The sequence below is a fragment of the Halichoerus grypus genome, chromosome 4, assembly GCF_964656455.1.
Source record: "Halichoerus grypus chromosome 4, mHalGry1.hap1.1, whole genome shotgun sequence".
Lineage (NCBI taxonomy): Eukaryota > Metazoa > Chordata > Mammalia > Carnivora > Phocidae > Halichoerus > Halichoerus grypus.
In genome coordinates, this window is record NC_135715.1 from 93,568,548 (window position 1) to 93,592,851 (window position 24,304).

Sequence of the window (24,304 nt, forward strand, 5' to 3'; positions counted from 1 at the left end):
GCAGGTCAGGTATACTGCAGCTACAGTAGCCCAGCGACCTACATAATTAGTCTTGCTGCCACAAGTACAGCATCAAATACAGTGTGCCCTCTGAATCCCCATGGCTCGGTCATCTCCTCCCATCATACCTCCTTTGGTTCTTTTACTTCCTTGTCCTGGAGCGGTCTGGTATTTGCAGAATCCATAATACAGATGACCCTTGAACAACATGGTTTGATCTCTGCCAATTCACATACATGTGGACTTTTTACAGTACAGTACTGTAAATGTATTTTCTCTTCCTTATGATTTTCTTAACATTTTCTTTTCTCTAGCTTACTTTATTGTAAGAATATAGTATATATTACATGTAACATATAAAATATGTGTCAGTCAACTGTGTATATTCTCACTAAGGCTTCTGGTCAACAACAGGTTATTAGCAGTTAAGTTTCTGGGGAGTCAAAAGTTGTATGTGAATTTTCAACTATATAGGGGTTGGTGTCCCTAACCCCCATGTTGTTCAAGGGTCAACTGTAAGTTGCTAGACTTGATCAAGATTGGCATGGGAATTGGGTTAAGCTGAGTGCGGACATTAAGTTTTCACTGGTAGTAGCTCAGAGGAGCAAAGTGAAGGCAAATCTTTAAAGACTAACTGAAAGGAATTGATGAAGTGCGGACAAAGCTGTGGTGACTCACTAGAAAAGACTACACAGGGACAGTCCAGGCAAAATGGCTCAGGGAAATGGATTTGATATTTCAGGATTATGAAATCTGTAGAGTCTCTTGTGATTAGGGCCTAAGGATAAAGCTAAGAATTTGGAGAATTCCTCATTGTATTTGACCAGACATCTATACTTCAAACATGAAGACAGATAAATGGCTGATAATATTCTTAAAGGCTGCCAGTATATCCCCCCAAATTAACCAGAATTATATAATTATTATAGTTAACATCTACTAAGCACCTTTTCTCTGCTTAACAGAGAAATTATACATCTCATTTACTGTTCACAGCAACCCTATGAGGTAAATATTATCATCCTGTTTTTTTACAGGTGAGGAAATTGAGGCTTACAGAGATAAAATGACTCACCCAAGGTCACATAACTGGAAGTGGTGGAACCAAGTCTTAAACCCAGCCTGAATCCAGAGCTTGTGCTCTGAACATTATGCTATAGTTGCACTTTAAACAAAACAACTGTAAAAGGCAGGAGCAAAGTTCTTTTAACTCAGAGGTTTCCAAACACTACGTAGCAGTAAACTCTTCTCCAAATAAAATGCTTCTCAGAAGCCAGTATATAAAATATACAAAAGCTAAGCAACCCTCCTGACAGTATCTGAGGCTTTAACAGAACTTATCAGAGCACATCCTGAACACGACTATCTTCTATCATGCCATTTGGTTGTAAGTGGTAATACTGCTCTGTATTTTAAGTTCTAATAAAAACGACTTATATTTAAATGGAGAGAATGCAAGATCAATAGAGATCTGTGCTCTAATAACATGTATTTTTACTTTAATTGAGAATGTATTTCTAACTCAATGGTTTTAATATACTTAAAACCAATAATTTGCCTAAAATGATGGGAGGGGGCGTTGAATGGGACCAGAGCTTGAAACATAATGTTCAAAATTTACCCACACAAAAAATTTTGTGGACAGATTACCTGTATAAACTTTTGGACATTAAGAAAGGAGAAGGGGAGATGGGAATATAATTTTAAGAGTGTTCCAATGCCCAACTCTCATATTGGGGTTTTTCAATACAAGTAACTTGCTTATCCTCAACTTTGACATTTTAAAAAATGTTAAGTGAAGAGCAAATAATGAAAATGTTAAAGTGCACTTTGTTGTCAAGAGAGCAATATATTGTAACATAGCAACAAAAGATTTGTTAAAACTGTCAATGAAGCCAGGTAGGCAAAAACTTTGCTGATTTATTTCAGTCCAGTCAGCTTTAAATTTCCTCATGAATGCTTCAATAGCAGCAGTGAAAGCAGCTTATTCTGCAGTCAAAGCAGCTCAACGTTGCTGTCTTTAGCAATTTGTATGAAAATAAAAAATAAAATCTTAACCACCCAACTCAGATGCTTCGTGATGATTTTGTAGAAACGGACGTTTCTACAGCTTCCCTGTTACATATTAATGGCAGTATATTAATATTTGTGGTGTGAATTTACTAAAACACCTGTTAAGTATTTTCACATTAATTGAGGGTTATTGTTTTTCTCAGAAAATCACAAACTGAAACAGTCTAGTTTTCTGTGAAACATTTAAAGAAAGGAAGGAAATGGCAGACTGTAGTCTCCAATCACCCCTGCCTAAAAATGGTAACTTTATTCTAAGCAGTACAAACAAACTCCTATTTGTTTCCATAATAAACACACCTATGAGTTAATAGTGTTTTCTCCTTGTGAAGCAGGTGACCTTACCAAGTGACTGAGGTCTGGACCCAGGTTTCATCTCAAAGGCCCTGTACTCAAAAAACAGGGAACTGGTGAGATGATCTCAAGATTTGTTTCAATACATGTTGAAATGCTCTGTGCTTCATCCAACACATTGTCCAAATTCTTTCCACATTTAGCCAAAACTAAAACCTATGGATTCCAAGTTGTAAAATATTTTCTCTGGATTGCAAATATCAGCCAGCCAAGCAACCAACCAACCAACTGATCAATTAACAAAGCCTTGTCTTAGACACCAAGTTCTGCTGGTTGGCTCAGGTAGGGAAGACCTGACTTTTAGTTATGTAAATTGGGACAAGTCCTGTTAAGTGTGGCTTTCTCGTCTACAAAATGGGGATTACACGTCTTTCCTATTTCATTGAGTTGTCTTGGAACAGTGAGATAATTTCTGAAGCTGACTGTAAGCAACTAATGTAAGTTATTCGTTTATCATTAAGCTTATCTTTTCAGACCTCTCTCATTCTTAAGCTTAAAACTAGCTGAATTTTAAACGCAGTGTTAAGAGATTCAAAACTGAATACAAACACATAAGCCTCATAAAATATATGTCTGAAGAGAAAGGTCCAAGCATTTGAAATTCTTGTGGATCAGGATGGGAAAGCAAAACCTGCACAATGCCAAACTGTCCTGAACTTGCATCTCCATTTAAGGTCAGGAAACCAGAACAAAGGTTTTTTTTATGGATTGATGAACCTATAAAATGTACATATGGAGATACTCAATTTTATGTGTATGTATACATATATGTGTGTCTGTATGAAAAGGGCTCTTCAAAAATGGACTGAGATAATTTGGTTAGGTCCTGGGAGTTATATTGTTTAGTTCTGCATTAAGATGGGCTTTTGAGATTCCTCTATATGGTTTATTTCTATGTGCTAAAAGTATATCATTTTCAAATTTAATCAATTAACATCTCGATCATGTGCTTAATTACTGTACTTTTTAAAGTTTTAGAATTAGAAAATATATAATTATTAAAAATCAAAGTATACAATGATAATTTTTAAAGTAATCAAAAATTAGGGATGCCTGGGTGGCTCAGTTGGTTAAGCATCTGCCTTTGGCTAAGATCATGATCCCAGGGTCCTGGGACTGAGTCCCGCTTCCTGCTCCTTGCTCAGCTCTCCCTCTGCCTGCCACTCCCCCTGCTTGTGAGCAAGCGAGCGCTCCCTCTCTGACAAATAAATAAATCTTTAAAAGAAATTAAATCTCCACCAGCCTTGTCTCCTGTCAACTCATTCTCCACATGTGTCACTGTGTAGTATGTGTCCTTCCTACTCCTCCATCCTTTTTACTGTACACACACAATCAAATTATTTTACCAAGATATGTTACCGAGACTAAAATTCCACTTGTCTTAATAGCTTAGCCAGTCTTCCTTGGCTGGCCCTATAGTGAGGACAACCACACCTCCTCTATATCTTGTCACATGTTCTGAAGCTCCTATACCCACCTGCTTTGCTAATCAGTCCATCTACTCTTCCACCCATCACTCTCAGACCCCTTCTTTCTTCAGCCCTGATCACAGTCACTACATCCTATACCCCTTCCTTCTTCTCAACATTAATCTTTTTACTTATCTATGTGCCTTATAAAGAATTTTACTTTTTTCCCCTAATTCTCACACTGTTTTTATTGCATATGGACTAACTGCATTATATAAACCAATAAATCAAGACATTGCATGTTATTGTGAGGGTAAGCATGTTGTGCATTAAACTGATGGGGTATAAATACTGAATTATGAAGCTGAATTTATATACCAGTATGTAATATGAGGTAGGAACGAATTTTAAAAAAGATTATTTTCAGTATGATGGTCATCTTACTTAGTTCTCCTTTGCTACTTAATTTTTCCCACATTGTCTATTCATTCTTATGGTTCCCTTCCTGAAAAATATTAAGAAAACTCTACCTTTTAGTATTTTACTGCTTGACCACAGTGCTACATTATCTGCAGAAACTAAAGGTTTAAGAACATACTAAGTCAACAAAATAAGAGGGTTTTTTTGGGGGGCGGGTGGAGGGTTGGGAGGTGAATACAAAGAACTCTCAGGAATAAATAAGCACATTTACAAATACATAAAAGTTTTAAAACACTGCATAAATAAATGCTTCTATCAAATACCCTAACTTCCCAGATTATTTCAAATGAAACAATCTGGGGCATTATTATTATTATTTTTAAAGATTTTATTTATTTGAGAGAGAGAGGATGAGAGAGAGAGAGAGAGAGAGCACGAGAGGGGGGAGGGTCAGAGGGAGAAGCAGACTCCCCGCTGAGCAGGGAGCCCGATGCGGGACTCGATCCCAGGAGTCCAGGATCATGACCTGAGCCGAAGGCAGTCGCTTAACCAACTGAGCCACCCAGGCGCCCTGGGGTATTATTATTTATAAGAAGGAAGCTAATGAAAAAGGTCTTACGGTGATGATTCCAGAACGATGCTATTAGCTTGTGTTGAAGATGGAGATCTGTGATTCACAAATACTTCACTTGGGGAAGTGTGAACCACATGGTCGACCAAATGACCAACTGAAGATGGTCGTAACCGGGTTCCCTCTTGTGTGAATGCAGAATTTCGACTACATAAAGAGGAAGAAAAATTGAGTGAAAATGTGGTTTAATTCAACTTTTTCCAGTTTCTTATTTGATTACATTAGAAAGTGGGTATATGTTTTAACACTAACCACACTGACTAAGCAAAATCTCTGACAAAGATAGTATGATTCAAACAGAAAGAATACCAAACAGAAAGTGAAGTCTAAGATCTGAACTACAGTCAGTGATCTGCCACAAGAGTTTTACCTGTTCAATCTATTATATCTACCAACCTTAATGTCTGAAGGCTTTAGTCACTACAACTTAGTGTCTTAATCAGCATTTACAGGATTAGAGCATTTATACCTCATTTTATTGCACTTTGCTTTATTGCTGCTTCTTCTTTTTAAAAGATTTATTTCTTTTAGAGAGACAGAGAATGAGAGAGAGTGCATGAGCAGGGGAGGGGCAGAGGGAAAGAATCTCAAGCAGACTCCCCAGAGAGTCCAGAGCCTGATGCGGGGCTTGATACTACAACTCCGAGATCATGACCTGGGCCAAAATCAAGAATCAGACACCCAACTGACTGAGCCACCCAGGTGTCCCTCTTCTTTTTTTAAAAAACGTATTGAAGGTTTGCAGTTACTCTGCATGGAGCAAGTCTATTGGGTGCCATTTCTCCAACAGCATTTGTTCACTTCATGTCTCTGTCACATTTTGGTAATTCTTGCATTATTTCAGACTTTATCATTACTGTTTTTGTTACAGTAATCTGTGATCAGTGATTATGACTCACTGAAAGTTTAGATGGTAGTTAGCATTTTTTAGTAATAAAGTGTTTTTAATTAAAGCATGCACACTGATTTTTTACACATTGCTATTGCACATTTAATGGAATACAGCAGAGTGTAAATATAACTTCTATATGTACTAAGAAAGAGAAACAATTCAGTGACTTGCTTCATTGCAGTGGTCTGGAACCAAATCTGCAATATCTCCAAGGTATACCTGTATAAAGTAAAGGGAGAGGATAAATAATTCAGAAATATCTCTGGTGTGTGTTCTTTTTTAATCCTTATAAAAGTTTTTATTTATGGGACTTCTTAAAATTCCTAAAAATAAATAATGTATAACATATTTCCATCCTCATAAGTGACAGTCACATGAATTATTATTTTCATTATTATTAATTATGACAGCTCACATTTGAACACTTATTATGTGCTAGGCATTGTTCTAAGCACCTCATTTAACCCTTGTAACAATACTACAAGAAAGACACTTACTATAATTTGTAGATGAGGAAAATGGGACAAAGAGATGAATTAACTTGCTCAAAGTTTAAACTTTCAGTGATTCCAGGGCCCATGCTCTTAACCATCACACTATATTGTCTCTTTAGAATTGAGAAAAAAAACTTTTCAGATCATATCTAAAACTGTTTCATCACCTGGGAAATTTAATCAGAGCTACTGCTAATTAATTAACTCAATCATCTTTCCTCTGTCTTCTGTAATCTGCTCTAATTATTTAGTGGTACTAGTAACAAATGGAGAAATGGATGGCTGGAAAATGGACCAAAAAAGATGGTTCTGGATTTTCTTCAAATAGTTGATTAACCTCCAAATATATGCAGTATTTTATAAAGAAAGATGATTTAGCAATCTGCAATTAGTAAGAGAAAAACTTGTGAGTCTACTTTTTTAGCAACTTAGCAGCTAGGAAGACACATAGGTATGAGGTAATGTTCTCTAAACCAAACTTTACTTTTGTTATGGTAAAAGTTTATTCTTGGGCTGAAAAACACCCACTGGTGACACAACTTTTAGAATTTAGTACAGGGGCGCCTGGGTGGGTCAGTTGGCTGGGTGTCCAACTCTTCATTTCAGCTCAGGTTGTGATCTCGGTGTCATGGGCTCAAGCCTCACATCAGGCTCTGGGCTCAGTGCTGAGTCTACTTGTCCAGCCCTGAGTTTACTTTGTCCCTCTCCCTCTGCTCCTTCCCCTGCTTGTGCTCTCTAAAATAAATAAATAAAATCTTTTAAAGAAGTAGAATGTAGTACACACTTATTGGATATTAATGTGTTTAAAATATTTCTGAAGTTAGACTACTTCAAATATTATATTCCACACCAAAACTCAAATATTTTATATTCAACCTTTTGGGTGAACAAAGTCTATGAATACACTGACATCTGTTTATCATTATTTAATTACATACATATATTATACACAATATACTTGTTAATACATTATAAAATTAACATCTTCAGCCAGTACAAGTTGATTATCTTATTATTATCTATACCAAAGCATAGTTTTTATGAGAAATACTAGAATGAAGTATATAAACAGTAAGTGGTGAGTAATACAGGCTTCTTAGCACAGATATGGCTAAGCTTGTGGGAGCTTATGTTGGAAACCCCTTTTTCCAGACCAAAGAAAGTGGTGGAACAGTTGGGGTAGGAGGTTAGGTAAGATGATCACAATCATTTAGCATTTTCAAACAATATATGCTTCCCTAGGAATTCTGGAGAGCCACATGAAAAAGGATTATGTCAGTAACAACCACATTTCCAGATTTTAACTCTATTACTAATAGATCTTGATTTATTGGCTAGAGACCCACTCTGTACAGGAAAGTGAGCATCCTTGTTCAATGTTCTACTCCCTCATTCGATGAGACTTTTCCATGCCAATTATGCAGTAAGCTTCAGGCTATGAGGAAATAATGCTCTGGAGCAACAAAAATCATGTTTGACTAAGATATTTAAATGTGAAGATTTACGTATTTTGATCTTCAGGCAAGTCTACAGTCAGTCTGTACTTACTGATTAGGAGTTCCAGGTGGAGATCGTGATGGAAGGCTTTGTGTTTCTAACCTGTCATCAGATATTGAATTTCTGCTTACCACTTCCCAATCCATTAATTTCCGTGCCAAGGGCTTACTTGGGGATCTGCAGAAATAATTTGATATGTAAAAATTTTTATTTTTATACCTTCAACTATAAACCAAATCTTAGAATTTGTCTTAATAGATCATATTCTAGATGAGTAAACATAGTTTACTTAAAAGAAATTAATGCATTTAGTGGCTATTTACCCCATAATTTCCTAAGAAATTAAATCTGCTTTGTATGAAGAAGGAAAGAAAGACATGCTAAGAGTATATCTTAAGACATACTTAAGAGAAAATAGGGAAGAGGAGAAAAAGAAAAGAAAGGAAAAAAGCAAAGGAGTAGCTGGCTACCAAGTTACCTCATTTATAGCAACATTATAAATATTGCCTATTCCAGAGTTTCTGAAACTTTAGCTCATCTTGTGATGTATTAAACAATTGCCAGCATATTATCTTCTAAATACCCTTAAATCTACACCCTGATCCTCTACCTTAATAGAGGACGGGGTGAAAAATGATAATTATGTATATTATAATTTTTTACATTTTACATATAGTAGTAGGCTAGTGGATTGTTTTGTTTTTTAAAAAACATCTAGGTTAACATTCTGTCTTGTGGTAAGGAGTAGAAGACTACGTTTTATTACCTATCTATATATTGTCAGCTACCACAGTGATGAAGATGAGAACTAAGTAATCTTTTTTTTTTTGAAGTTTTTTTTTTTTTTTTTTTAAAGATTTTATTTATTTATTTGAGAGAGAGAATGACAGAGACAGAGAGAGCATGAGAGGGGGGAGCGTCAGAGGGAGAAGCAGACCCCCTGCCGAGCAGGGAGCCCGATGCGGGACTCGATCCCGGGACCCCAGGATCATGACCTGAGCTGAAGGCAGTCGCCTAACCAACTGAGCCACCCAGGCGCCCGAGAACTAAGTAATCTTTTCAGAAAAGATACGGACCTTTGTAGAATATTAAAAAATATTCAAATTCCTATAGTGGCCAAAATTCATGGAAAATGTATGACATCTACTTTTTGACATGAAGAGTTAATATGAAGGTTAATATAAGGAATTACACTACTTACATAAAAACACATAATAAATAATCTTGTAAGCTGATAGTTTTATATTTCACTAATAAATTCACTGAAGCACATAGAAATTGACTGGACTAAAAAGCACGGTAACACCAAGAATACTCAATAAAATTTATAGACATAGTACGAAGCATTAAAATAATGATAAGTAGAGAGTACTAGTTTTGACCTTTCATGAGACAAAGCATGTAAGTATCTATGTCTAAATATCTAAATTTACCAGTACAATGTATGACCCTAGGTCCTTCCCTACCTCCTGCATTTTATGATTTATGAGTATCTAAATTTTCAGTGCAATATTTTAGTCTATTAATTAAACCACAAGTATCTTAAATTACTTATGAATCCAAACCACACAAGTGCCCCATCATTTTGGGTATTCATAGCCAAAACCTTTTTTTAGTTTGGCCGAATGACATCTCCTTAATTTAAGAACATCATTTCCTAAAACAGCTGTAATGCTATTGATTTAAAAAAAAAAAAAAAAAAAAAAGGCACTGGCTCAGATCTCATTTTTCATAAATGAATTCAAAGTAATATAAGGATAAACATTTCCCATTATCATGAGTTCAAATTATAGGGTTTTCCTACTTGAAGACAATCAGGACACCATTTAGCCCAACATCCTAATATTGCTGTGCAAACTCATATTCCTTTAGTCACAATAAGATGGAAAAAAAAGAGTATTTCATGCATTTGATTTTTAAAATGAAGAGTACTAAAAGAAACCTTAGCATTTACTGCTCTTCTATTAGCCAATTCTCAAAGTTAACAAGCTATTCTTTCCCATATATTAGACTACTAAATGTAAACTGCAGGAGTTCATAATCATAGATCAACTACTTTCGTTTTCAAAGAGAGGGAAAAAATCATTTGAAGGAGGAAAAAATCTAGCTATACTCACCCAGTATAGAGCATCAGAACACTTTACTGTTGTTAATAAACTAAACATGGTTGGAAATGCTCTGCGTTTTTTAAAACTAAATTTCAAGTGTTTTATTAACAGCTTTAACCTCAGAGACCCACCCACTCAAGCTTGCTGTCTATGTTTCCTGTTGAATGTGGAAATTTCAGAGAAAAAAATACCACACTTCATCAGAGTGTTTGCAATGTGGTAAATATATTTTCTGACCATGGCACTTTATTCTTCTGTTGCATGTGAACATTCTTTTGCTTTTCTTCTTAGATTTTATATAACAATTGAAAAAGTGTGAAAGCATTTCAAAGAGGAGATATACTGGGGGGAAAAAATAATTTATTTATTATTGTTGAAAACACCACCTTACATTGAAACTTTAAGAAGAAATCTTTTATATCTATATACCACCAATTAAAATTCTAAGAAGTGGACAAGAACTCTAGAATTCTCTAATAATTTAACAGAATAACTCAACAATTGCTAAAACCATGAGAGTATTTTGGTAGATATGCATCAGGTCTCAGGTCATCACAACAAGATTGTGATATATTACAAAAACAACCCCAGAGAAGCTTAAGTCTTTTGGAGATGGCAGGATCATTAAAACAATACCATTAAATGCAACTTTATCCCTGTTGATGACTTCTTATTCAGAGGAGGATTCACGGAATTCCACATAACAAAAGAATTGGGACAGTTATTTGAGGCTTCTTATATTGGAATTTTAGCCTACTATTCATTAATATTTGTTTTATAAAATAACCTATTAAACAATTTCTCATTTTAATAATGCATATACAAAATGAAGAACTAAGATGCAGGTATAATTGTGAATATTTCTCAAGGTCACATATGATCAAAATATTAAAACACTAAAACTTATAAAGTAATTTGCATGTGATATTAACATTAATAAATACATCTATAATTTGGTGTTCATATTAGGATGTCATACTACAGTGGAACTAATTATCAAATCATGTTCACTATTTTTTTTTAAAAAAGATTTTATTTATTTATTTGATAGAGAGAGACACAGCGAGAGAGGGAACACAAGCAGGGGGAGTGGGAGAGGGAGAAGCAGGCCTCCCATGGAGCAGGGAGCCCGATGTGGGGCTCGATCCCAGGACCCCTGGATCATGACCTGAGCCGAAGGCAGACACTTAACGACTGAGCCACCCAGGCGCCCCTCGTGTTCACTATTTTTATAAGTATCAAGCAAGAAAAAAACTTTAAGCTTGTTAGGAAAAGAAGAAAAAAGCTAAGTATTTTGTTAGATGCATTTTTAACAGAAAAGAATCAGAAAAATATTGATTTTGATTTTAACAAGTCTGAAAGAAATGATACAAATAAAGTGTAGTACTAAGAACTTGAATACCTTTTATATTAAAACAACAAAGTTAAGAGGAAGTAAATTATTTCATTCTTGAGAAATTTCAAGGAAAAGAATTTCAAAAACACTTTCTGTATATTTTACCTTCCTACAGGTGCTTAGCACTTTCTAACTGGAAACAAGAGTATCTAAGAAAGAGGGAAGATCTGAATAATTTCAGTAGCCATGTCTATTAGAGTAGGCATCTCTGTTCTTAATTTTTTTCTTTTCTCCCTTCCCTAATAATCAAGTAACCAAATAACCATTAATATGACACTAAGGTTTATATTTAATAGAGAAATGACAATATTTCCTTCATAAATCTAAAAACAAGACATAACAATAAATCAAATTCAGAACTTTGAACAAATGTTGAGACGATTTATATCATTCAAATTCAAGTAAGTTTATCACAGCAAAATGCTATCTAGCCCTGACCAGCTAAATCCTTCAAGGCATTGTCACTGACAGTCTTCCTTTTGGATAGATTATTCATAGACAAATGAGGATGAGGCTAAGCCAGGAATGAAGAAAAACAATGCACGTAAATTTTATTATTCAAACACATAAAAATCATGTTTGATTAATTTTTTGTTTCAAATGTCCTTACTCCAAGGAACTTGAAATAGCCTTTATTATTTATCTTTATAAGCATTCAAGGCATATAGTACTGGCAAAGAGTCAGATAGTTTTAGCAGTGACTCCAACTCCAGAAGCAAGGAAGTGACAGGTTAAAAGGAAGAATCATAAAGTTAAATCTACACTTTAGGATAAAAGGATTTAACTGTTTAAAGATTTACTGACATAAATGACTAGATTTTTCAATATAAAAGAAAATGCCTATAATACATTAAGTGAAAAAATAAGCAATAAAAAGTATGAAATAATTTTTAAATGAAATAAATATATATATACACACACACATCTCTGTGAGGATATACATGGCAAAATATAGTAATAGTAATGAATAGTAAGTACCAATTTTTTAAGGGGGGGAGAGGGGTGAGGGAGGGAAAGAATCTTAAGCAGATTCCACGCCCAGTGCAGAGCCCAAAGTGGGGCTCCATATCTCAGGACCCTGAGATCATTACCTGAGACGAAATCAAGAGTCAGACACTTAACCAACTGAGCCACCCAGGTGCCCCCCCAATTTTTTTTAAATAATCGTGTTGGGTCATGATTTTTCTTTATATTATTTGGCATGTTGGAATTTTTCCCTTTTTAAACAGGGAAACCTTGAACCCAGTTGGGTTTCCCATGTTTGGGGAAATCACAGGGGTCAGAATGGCCTGAGTGTAATTTACAAGCCTCTCCCTGAGAGAGCCATCTTTGTGATCATAGTTATCTTCCCAGCCACGTAAGTATTGGCATGTTGGGATTTTAAAAAAATAATGAAGTATCACTTATATAAGTAGAACAAACAATAAAGCAATTTCTCCTTTTGGAGAGAAAAAAGAGAAAAACAAAAACTCCTTTTACTCAAGAAACACAAAACAGGAAGGTCTTTTTGATGAAGACTAAGAGCAAAAAATTAAAGTAAAACCAAAAGCAAAATTCTATAATTAATTTTTTATGCCTCCAATGGCAGCAGACACCAAGCAGATGAACTTTTTAATTTAAGGACTTATCCTCTATAAGCCATTTCCACTGAAAAAACACTGCTTCATTTAAAACACATCTACCATACCGCACACATTACTACAAGAGCTGGGGCCAGTGCAGTGAATAAAACAGACAAAACTCCTGCCCTCATAGAGCCTACATTCTAGTGGGGGAGACAGACAATAAAGGAAGTCATTCTTCACAGCTCTGAGACAGGAAGGCAGCCAAGCGTTCACCTATCTCATGCAGAACAGCAAGAACTGTTCTGTAGAGGTTAAAAGTGTGGGTAAGAACTGGGAGGCCTGCATGAGAATCCTGCTACATCCCTTACTATCTCAGTTAAATTATTCAAATGCGCTGTGCTCAGTTTTCTCACCTGTAATGGAATTTACCTCACTGAATTATGGGGATTGTGAGATCATACACAAAAATTGCCTGGCACAGATAAATACAAAATAAATGTTAGCCACTATTAGATACACTGGCTATCTTCTGTCCACTCACATCCCCATACAGTTGATTCCATCACAGCAGCCAGACTGATCCCCCACCCACTCCCATATTTTATTATGGAACATTTCAAACATAAAAGTATAGAGAATAGTTTAATAAACACTGCACTCAGGACCCAGGTTCAACAATCATCATCATGTCAATCTTGTTTCCTCCCTACCATTTACTGGAACCCTCTCACCCCAATTATTCTGAAGCAAATCCTAGAAATCATGGTATTTGTAAATATTTCAGTTTACCACTGTAAAACATGACAACTCTGCCAGATTGTTAAAAATGCAAGTCAGTTTATACTCCTTCCAGGGGAGGATCTCAGCCCTTAAATCCAAAGTCCTTACCATTTCTAACATGGGGTCATACAAGTTCTGGCTGCTACCTATCTTCCCCTTTAACCACTTTCTCTAGCGCTGCCTTGTTCTTTCTGGCCCATTACTGGCCTGCCTACTCTTCCTCCAACATGACAAGTGGGCTCCAGCTCCATGGCCTTGTGCTGCCTCAGTCCTTTACTTACATCAGATATCTGTTGCACCAAGCAGAATTTAAGCTCCATGGGACTAAGTTGTGTATTTTGTTCTTCACTGTATTCCCAGAGCCTGACACAATGCTCAGTAGAGTAGGTCTTTGATAAATATTTGCTGCCACCAATTTGGTCATTCTTCCTCCTTTCATTTATTGGATAATCCTGTTAAGACTGTTGCTCACACATCTCAAACTAGACCTGTGCCAGTTTAACTCCTTTTTCCAATACAAATTTGTTCTCTTTCCTGTATCCCCTTGTCCATTTTATGTCACTCAAATCTGATGGTCTTCCCAGATACTCCTGTCTCTAACACACCTCCATCTAATTGATTAACAACTTCTTATAGTTCTACCTACAAAATGTTTCCCAAATTTGTTCCCTAGTTTCCATTTCATCGCCACTGTTTTAGTTCAGGCCTTCGTTATTTTCACCTGGATTACCGCAATAACCTTCTAATTGGTTTCTTAGTATTGAGTCCTTACTTCTAACCCATTCTCCATCAACTGCTCATAAACCTGTTTTCTAAAACATAAACCTGACTATGTCATTTCACTTGTTAAAAAGCAAACTGGTTATAAACAGCTCCTAAAAATATCAAGATAACTAAATGGCACCCAAAAAAATAAACCTATTTCTTAACAATGTGATTTAAAGAAATACAGAAATGGACTAAATACTATATGAAATCAATCATTATGTTTTTCAAAAATGTTTTAAAAAATGAAGGAAATGAACTTTCTAACAAAATGTTACACTAATAATATAATACTTGATTCAGCCTCGTCAGAACTATAATGCTTGGCACAGGATTTATCTCACTCAAGTAAAAAACAAAAAAAGGGAATGAATAAACTAGACAAATTATTTCATTACTCCCTCAACATAACTTATTATTTAATTAAATAAAGGATCATGTGATAATTCTGTAATCACACTTGGAAAAGGGGTTTTTAGTAATTTTAATCTTTTAAAAACAATTCAGAACTGAAATAGAGGTGGCTTACCTTGCAAATACCCTGTCTTTATTTGCTTTTTCTTTGCCATACTGAACTGACTGGACTTCAGTTCTCCCACTGAAATACATAAACATGCACAATAATAAAATCTTAAAGAGAACTCTAAGATAAAATAAGAACATACAACATGATTATATTACAACTTCGTAAGAGACAAATTTCTAGCAGAGAAAAGGGGGCAGAGGATAAGAAAAGACTGGACTAAATTCCAGTTCTACCTGAATGGATGAAGCTTATTTATGGCTCTTCCACTAATGAACAACGATGTGTTCCATAGACACTCCATTTTCAGATACTTCTTTATTTGAGAATGACTATCACTCTCACATCATAGGTTGGGTCTGTGATTTAGCTAGTGTCTCTACTACTCCTTGATGAAGGACCTGAAACATGGGGAATCTGGAGGATTCTTGCTCTTTTCTTGGGCTTTTCTTTCTTGTCTACTGATGATCACAGATATGAAGACTGTTTATATCCTCAAATCCTTCCTTGTCCAGACATAGGCAACTCCAGACTTTTGTATACAGGAAGGAACTAAGGACAGAAATATGGTTGCAAATTGTGCACTATAAGCAATTTGTCCTGAAGCCGATCCATCTAGCAAGCACACAGTTTACGCATGGAAACTGAGCCTCCTCTGTGGTAAAGCAATGTGTTCAGACCAAATCTGTTACTAAAAACTTGGTTCTCAGAGAATTTGCTACTTGACGTATCACATTATTTAAGTGTGAATAGACATAAATGTCTAGTATATCAAATGTAACCATTTACACATATAGGTATAATTCATATAAGAACAGCCAAATATAGGTTTCCAAAGCAAAGTAAGAAATTTTAAGATCATCTTCCATGGATAAGTATGGATACATGTGAACAGAATGGTCCATCTGTTGAAGTTTTAATGGAAAAGTCAGAAACCTAACCATGATTTTTAAACTTAGGTACACTGAAGTTTCTTAAGAAAATATATTTCTTCTAAGAAGGATAAAGTATACTTGCAATTGTGAAAAAGGTAACAAACTGAGGTTCACTATTATTTTGTATTTCCACATTACAACAATGATTTTAATCCCTTGGGTATTTTGCAAGAGAGATAATAAAGGTGTGTATTTGAGTAGGTTGGTGGAGTAGAATTAATAAATTCTCTGATATCTGAATTCCATCTCTCAGTCTAAATAATATATCAACATTTTAAGTCTTACAAAAGTTCTAGTATTTCCAACCACTGCTTATTATGAGGGGAAAAAAATATTTATTTAACGCATACCCATTAGGGATAGGACCGTGTCCAGATAAACATTTGTCATGCTGCCATTCCTTCCTCAATTACAGGATTATTAATCATTTTGATGATTAAAAGGTATTTTGGCTATGTTTTAAAAGTTCATAAGGATTACAAACATAAAACTTAACTTTTACAACTATAAACATATATGGTTTACTTATATACACTAATTTAATTTAACGTGAACTGAGCTGTCATGGGCCTCAATCCTCCTCCTGTGATCAGCTAAGTTTTGTAGGAGGCTTGCTAGGTTTCTTTGTGAGTTGGCTTTCTGTTAGGTTCTACTTTTTTTCTGGTGGGAGATCAGAAAGTAGAGGAAGTCAAAAGGAAGACTGACAGACGCTGGTGGCTGCTGTAACAATAGTGGGAACAGAACACTGGGAGAAACAGCACCTTCTAGACGGTGTGTACCATCCCTGATCAAAGCAGCCCCTCTCGGGCAGACCCAGAACCAACAGTGACAGTGGCTCTAACGACGGAATAGCAGGTTTAGGCTTATGGACACCGGCCTAGATGTAACACAAGTTTCCAATCCTTAAGTATTACCCATTCTTCCTGTTTCCTTCTCTAAAACCCTCCTTCTCCCTTTTGTTTTGACAGCCTCTCTAATACCTGTGTAACCAATTCCCTCAAACTGCTTTTATTTGAAAAATCAAAAGGACTTTCTGTGTCTCTGACTGATAATTTACCAGTAAAGAGGATTCAAATGGGACACTATTACTCAAAAGGCTGGATTAACAAGTTGAATTTTGTAACAAAAACATAAAGGTAAAATTGAAATATGAGGGAACATAATATTTCATATTATCCATAATATTGTTTTTTAGGGTTTAATATTACTATTATTAGAACAAAATGCAAAACTGTACCATAATCTAAGAACACCAAATTCTGAGAGTAAGATACTTATTTTTAGAACAATGAGAAAATGACAATTCGTAAAAGAATACGGGCTCATTATAAGTAATTTCAGCAACATAGGAAAGCAAAACAAGAAGATTTTTTTAAAACCCCAAATTAAAAAAAATTAAATTAAATTAAAAAACAGTAAGACCCCCAAATTTAGCCAGAGTCTTATCCCTAAGAAATAATCTCCATTATCAGCAGGTAAAAATCATTCTAAAACTCTCTGTCTATACATAAAAAATGCTATAAATAGGGACATAATTCTATTAACAAAATGATTATGCTATATATCCCACTCTTAATGAAAACAGTATTAAACTGATTTCCCTTGAACTAAAAGAAAGACAATGACTGCTATTCATATATAAAGAAAGAGAGATTAGGAAAACCTTAAGGAGTTGGTATTATTAATATTTAATTTTTGTTAATATGGATTCTCATACTTCCACTAGTCCCTTGCTTCCTCATTTTCTTATACTGTCACTTTTACTTTATCAAAGTTTATAGCATTTTAATTCTGTTCTATAGTCATAATTATGATAGTTATCAAGGATTAGTTCTAACCTTTATTCTTACTTCTTTTACCAAGATTCTTTTTGAGTCATGTTGACTTATCTTAAAATAAGTTTTCTTCTGGGTGCCTGGCTGGCTCAGTCAGTAAAGCATGTGACTCTTGATTTCAGGGTTGTGAGTTAGAGCCCCACATTGGGTGTAGAGATCACCTAAACATAAAATCTTAAAAAAATTTTTTTTCCCCAGATGGGCTCAGAGATGTTATATTCCCTGAAGTTTTGTATATTTGATGTTTATTGGCTTTAGACTTGAACGGCAAACTGGGTAAGTTTAATATTTTTCAGTCACTTTTTTTCTTTAGGACGTGGTAGACAAAGAGTGGTTCACATTATTATTAAAAAGAATACCATCAACTTTATGCCAAAAAATTCATTAACTTAGAGGGAAGAGATAAATTCCTTGAAAAACATGAACTACCAAAGCTCACTGAGAAGAGAAAGAAAACCTGAACTGCTTTATATCTATTAAAGAATTTGAATGTGTTGCTCAAAAGCTTCCTATAAACAAAACTTCTGCTCTAGATGGATTAATTGGTAAATTCTGCCAAACATTTTTTTTTTAAAGATTTTATTTATTTGAGACAGAGTGAGAGAGAGCGAGCGTGAGAGAGAGCACAACCATGGGGAGCAGCAGAAGAAGAGGGAGAAGCAGACTCCCCACTGACCAGGAAGCACGACGCAGGGCTGGATCCCAGGACCCTGAGATCATGACCTGAGCCAAAGGCAGATGCTTAACCAACTGAGCCACCCAGGCATCCCTTGCCAAACATTTAAAAAGGAAATAATACCATCACTACAGAAATTTTTCTAGAAAATTGAAAATGAGGGAACACTCCCAACTCATTCAGTGAGGCCAAAATTACCCTGACACCAAAACCTCACACAGATATTACAAGAAAAGAAAACTACAGAGCAGTATCCTTCATGAACATTGATGTAAAAATTCTAAACAAAAATTTGGCAAACTAAATAAAACAGCATAGGAAAAGGATAACAGATCATGACCAAATGGGGCTTATCCTAGGAATGTGGGGTGGGGTTAACACTTGAAACTCAATGTAATTCATCATACAAATTAAAAAGAAAAACCATATAATCTTTGTAATAGCTGCAGAAAAAACACTTGTCAAAAACCAATATCCAATCCTAACAAAAACTTCCAGCAAATGAGCTGTAGAGGGAACTGCCTCAACATGCATTATATACAGCATCTATGAAGAGCCTACAACTAGCATCGTACTTAATAGCAAAAGGTTGAATATCTCCCCCCCTCCCAAGATAAGGAAAAGACAAGGATATTTATTCTCACCACTTCTATTCAGCACTGTACTGGAGATTCTAGCTGGGGGAATAAGGAAAGAAAAAGAAATAAAAAGGATCAGAATGGAGAGGAAGAATTAAAACTGCCTTTATCCTCTAGGTAGAAAATCTGTTGGAAGCTACAAAAAAGCTCCTACAATAAGTGAGGTAACCAAGGTCTCACTAAACATTAAAAAAAAGAAAAAAAATCAATTGCATTTCTGCTTAATAGTGAACAGTATGAAATTAAAATTTAAAAAGACCTCAAGAAATTAAGGATAAATTTAGCATAGACCTGTGAAACTTGTAAGTTTGTGAAAGACCTGTACACTGAAAAACTACAAACTGAGAGAAGTAAAAGACAACTTAAATAAGTAAAAGACATACCATGTTTCATGAGTTTGAAAACTCAATATTTTTAAGATGTCAATTCTCCTGAAATTGATCTATAGTTTCAGCACAATCCTAATTAAAATCCAAGAAGTGGGTTTTTTTGTTGTTGTTTTGTTTTGTTTTTTTGAGAGAGAAAACCTGAATAAAAACTTTTGTACGTGAGCAGGAGTGGGGAGGTAGGCAGAGGGAGAGGGGAGAGGGAGAGAGAGAATCTCAAGCAGGCCCCATGCCCAGCGCAGAGCCCCACGTGGGGTTCCATCCCACAACCCGGAGATTATGACCTGAGCCGAAATCAAGAGTTGGACACTTAACTGACTGAACCACCCAGGCGCCCCCCTAAGAAGTCTTTTTTGTAGAAACTGATCAGCTAGTTCTAAAGTTCAGATGAAAATGCAAAAGACCTAAAACATTTGAAACAACTTTTAAAAAGAACAAAGTTGGAGGACTAATACTACTATACTTTAAGACTTATAAATAAATCCAAAAATAAGTCCACACAAATACTGAAAACTGATTTTCAACAAAGGGGCAAAGGCAATTCAGTGGAGAAAGGGTAATCTTTGCAGAAAATGGTGGTGGAACAACTGGCTATCCGTATGCAAAAAAATGAACTTTATATAGCTTTTGTATATACTTCACACAAAAATTATTTCCGAATGGATCACAGATCTAAGTATAAGAACTAAAACTATAAAACTCTTAAAAGAAAACAGAGGAATAAATCTTTTCAGGCTTGGGCTAGGCAAAGATTTCTTAGCTATGACACAAAAGAAAGATCCATGAAAGAATACAATGGTAAATTAAATTTCATCAAAATTGTGAACTCTTTAGAAGAGGTAACAACAGGCACTGATGAAAATGTAATGGAACTCTGACAGCTGGTGAGTACATAAAATGGTAAAAACCGCTTTGAAAAAATGATTGGCAGTTTCTTGCAAAGTTAAACATACATCTACCTCATAATCTAGCCATTCCACTCACAGGTATTTAACCAAGGGAAGTTAAACCGTATAAATATTTCTACATGAATGCTCACAGCAGCTTTATTTGTAATAGCTCAAACCTGTAAACAACCCAAATGGGGAAACAACAATCACTTAATATCCATAAGCAAGTGAATGGATTAACATATTGTGATATATCTATACAGTGGAATTATACTCCACGATAAAAAGAAACTAACCACCAATACAGACAACAACATGGATGAATTTCAGAATAATTATGCTGAATCAAAGAGGCTGGACTAAAAAGAGTATGTAACATATATGTTTCAATTTATATAAAATCCTATAAAATGCAAACCAATTTATAGAGACAGAAAGCAGATCAGTGGTTGCATGGGGACAAAGAAGGGTGGAAGAAAGAGGTTACAGAGGAGCATAAGGGAAAAATGGGGGAGGATATGCTTGCTATCTTGATTATGGTGATGGATTCAGGGATGTAAATATATCTCCAAACATCAAATTTTAGATGTTAAATATGGTAGCTTATTGTACACCAATTATGCCTTAATAAAGCTGTTTAAAAATATAAAATCTGCTAGTACTAGGCCCATAATCTCTCAAGGGCAATAACAGCCTCAATGGCAGGTATTGCTTCTCACCCTGCCAATATTTTTTTCTTAGATTGTTCTTTAGCTTGTTTTTATTAACTTCTGTGGTTGAAATTTCATTCTGTTTCAGTGATTTTTCTCCCAAACTGGTTTCTTTAACTGTCTTTTGTACTTGTTGTCATTGTGACTAGATATTGTTTGCTGTGGTATAGATTGGGTAAAATCCTTGATTTTTTTCTCATTGTATCTGACACCAGTGTGAATTACAGTTGAAGGCAGGTTACTACATTCTATGCATTTCTTTGTTGCCTAAAAGAAATGGTGTGTGTACATTTATGTATATGTCATATTTTCAAGGACAGAGGGAAGGAAGAATTCTGCTAAAGATAAGTGTAGTCCTTAGATAATAACCCTGACGGTCACTTAATTATTAATTAAGTTTATTGAGGGACCACTGTTATGGTCTACACTATTTTCTCAATGGAGATTTCTTCTGCCCCTCCTGAGATTTAGATAAGGCTTTTTTATTTTTTTCTTGACTTTCACCAATGATCTAATAATACTCGCTCTCCCAGTCCATCCGTCCGTCCATCCATCCATCTGTCCGTCTGTCCATCCATCCATCCATCCATCCATCCATCCATCCAAGTAGGCTCCACACCCAGCATGGAGCCAAGTGCGGAACTTGAACTCATGACTCTGAGATCAAGAGTCACAAGCTTAACGCACTGAGCCACCCAGATGCCCCATCAGTCTATTTATTTTTAAATTTACGAGTACCATCACTTTAATTTTCTCAAAATTGCTTTTAGGAAGGTTATAGAAGAGTTAAACATGACACCACTTAAGAATCTGCTGTGCCATTTTTGTGGTTAAAAGTTTCCTAATTCTGTTTAAGTGTTGCCACTGAATTTGGGGGCTTTTTGGGGGGGGCATATATTTTTAACAGTATATTAAAAGCATTATACTGTTATTTTTTCTGAGATTACAAATTGGGCATTTATAAATGTTTGAGATTTACAATATATATCTTTTCTGGGCCACATTTAAATATTTTCTACATGAATATATAACATGAATTAATCTAACACATAATGATAAAAGGTTTTATTTACTGAAGATGGAAAATCTTTTGTGAAGCAGAAACAGAAATGGATAACATTTGTTTTAGTAGAAGATTATGAATGACTTTGCTATGTGATTCTTACCAGGTTGCACTTAAAAACTAGCTTTCATGGATCTTTTTAGAATTCCAGAGGCAAAATTAATCAGAACTTCTCCAAATTTAGAATTATCCCTCAAAGACTTTCCTTCAGGAAAAAATAAAAGCTATCAAGAATAAATAAGACAGTTTTAGGAAAAGGAATCTGGGGTTATTGTTCAATGACTAAATATGATTTTTGCATAATAGCTGGTTGAACTCTTTATAACAAAGGGTTTAACAAACTCATTCATAAAAAAGCAAAGTACAGTTATCCCCCACTTTTTCAAAGTTTGTGTTATGCCACTCTGCTTTTACAAAAAAGGGGACAAAATAGCGTTCAGCATTTGTTTTGTAGCAAGCCACTGTAGAGGCTGCGCACACCTCAAGCAGTGAGAGCACCCCACAAAGCTCCTTCCAATGAAGTACACTCAGCATCTCAGCATTAAGCCACCAGAACTTTGAATTGTGTCTTTGAGTATCTGTGCTTCCTCTCAATTTATTTTGTGCATTTGTTAGCAAGATGTGTCCTATGAGAGGTGATTCTTGGGGTCTGAAAATGCGAAATAATTTTTCCATATAAATTAATGGTAATGGCTTCTTCACGCCATTTGGCTTACAAAAGGTTTCATAGGAACATTCTACTTTTGGATAGTGAAACTGGCAATTATACGCTCATGCAGAAGACACTTTTGCTTTTACAAATAAAGATGTCTTAGAACAAAGAAAAGTTTTCTTTTAAATATTTAACAAAGTCAATGGAATTCATAACATGTCTAGAACATAAATAATTAAATATGATTAATTTACTTTAGAAAATAATGATCTGAAATATAGTCAATGGAAGTGGTTTCTCCATCTGGTTAAATCACAAGAACCTTTAGAACTTTTTGCTGATCTATAGGGTCCACGCTCCAGAGAGTTTGATTCAGTAGGGGTGTACGAATTATAAACATTCTAAGATTGATTAAAACAGACCTTTATTTTAAAATGAGGAAAAATACAATAACAAAGCATTAATGCATAAGCAATACTTACCAGTACCGAAATTTTGAACCTAATGTAAAATAATGTGCAAAAAAATTCTTTTGAGGTGGAAGTGGTCTGTCCAAACGGAAGAATGTGTGATGTTCTACACATGCTTTCCATAAATTTTTGCATGCTCTGTAATTCACCATATTAAATCCCAATAATGTTTCTCTAGATTCATGCTGTAATAAATGACAAAATGCAGAGAATACCAGGAAAACATCAGGGTCTAATGCTCCATTTAGTTTACTTTCTACAGATAAATATTCTAGCCTTACAAACAACTAATCCTTGTAGCACAGTACCTTTTTTGCTTATCCAATAAAAAAGCAGTAAAATAAATGGAAAGGTTTGCAAAATGTGGATCTCACCTCATTCTGTAATATTATGACTCAGGACTTTTATTTTAGAACATAGTTAGAAATAAGCTTAAAAACTGATATATATCTATTTTCAAAGCTTACTAGCTGTAATTCTATTTCAAGGTATAATCCTGGCCCATAAATTAAGCTTTAAGATATACTATCACACCTATTAAAAATAATTTGAAATTTATAAATCTATCTAGATTGTCAATACCGAGGAATATTCATTCAGTACTTCTGAACACTATTATGCAACTCAAGTTTTAAAGTAAGCAGCAACATAACAGAATCATTTTTCTCTAAAAGTTTGGCAAAAATTAATATTTAAATGGTTTCACTGAAGTAAACTATATATAGTAAGGCACACGTTTTAAGTGTACAGCTCTGGTTTTCACACAATGAGTGCAACCATTTAAAACCCAACCAGAATAAGAAATGGATTATTACTAGCAACTCTTAAGTATTCTTTGTGCCCCCTTTCTATGAGATTATCTTTGAAAAGGTAATCACTCTTCTGACTTTTATCACCATAGATTATACCTGTTTTTGAACTTTATATACATGGAATCACACATACATTTCTTTAGGTCTGATTTCTTTTGTTCAGTATTATATTTCTATATTCATCCATATGGTTGTGAAAGTCATTTTCATTCTATATAATATTCTATCATATGAATATACTGGTTTAGTTATCCATTTGTTATTGATAGACATTTGATGTTTCCAGTTTGAGGATATAAAAATACTGCTACGCGAGTGCATTTCTGTTGTTGG

The 24,304-nt window shown here is 34.9% G+C and overlaps 1 protein-coding gene across 5 annotated transcripts in view; it reads right to left on the minus strand.

Moving 5' to 3' along the window:
- Nucleotides 1-24,304, minus strand: part of PTPN4 (protein tyrosine phosphatase non-receptor type 4) — a 229,593-nt gene that overhangs the window by 45,150 nt on the left and 160,139 nt on the right. For 4 of the 5 annotated variants that reach the window (XM_078070673.1, XM_078070670.1, XM_078070671.1 and 1 more), the window contains 4 exons: nucleotides 23,172-23,344; nucleotides 14,911-14,979; nucleotides 7,819-7,944; nucleotides 4,873-5,031 (listed from right to left, as the gene is read on the minus strand). In XM_078070673.1, coding sequence (XP_077926799.1) covers nucleotides 4,873-5,031; nucleotides 7,819-7,944; nucleotides 14,911-14,979; nucleotides 23,172-23,344 — 527 coding nt within the window. The remainder of the gene's footprint in view (nucleotides 1-4,872; nucleotides 5,032-7,818; nucleotides 7,945-14,910; nucleotides 14,980-23,171; nucleotides 23,345-24,304) is intronic. The other variant, XM_078070674.1, reaches the window with a different exon arrangement.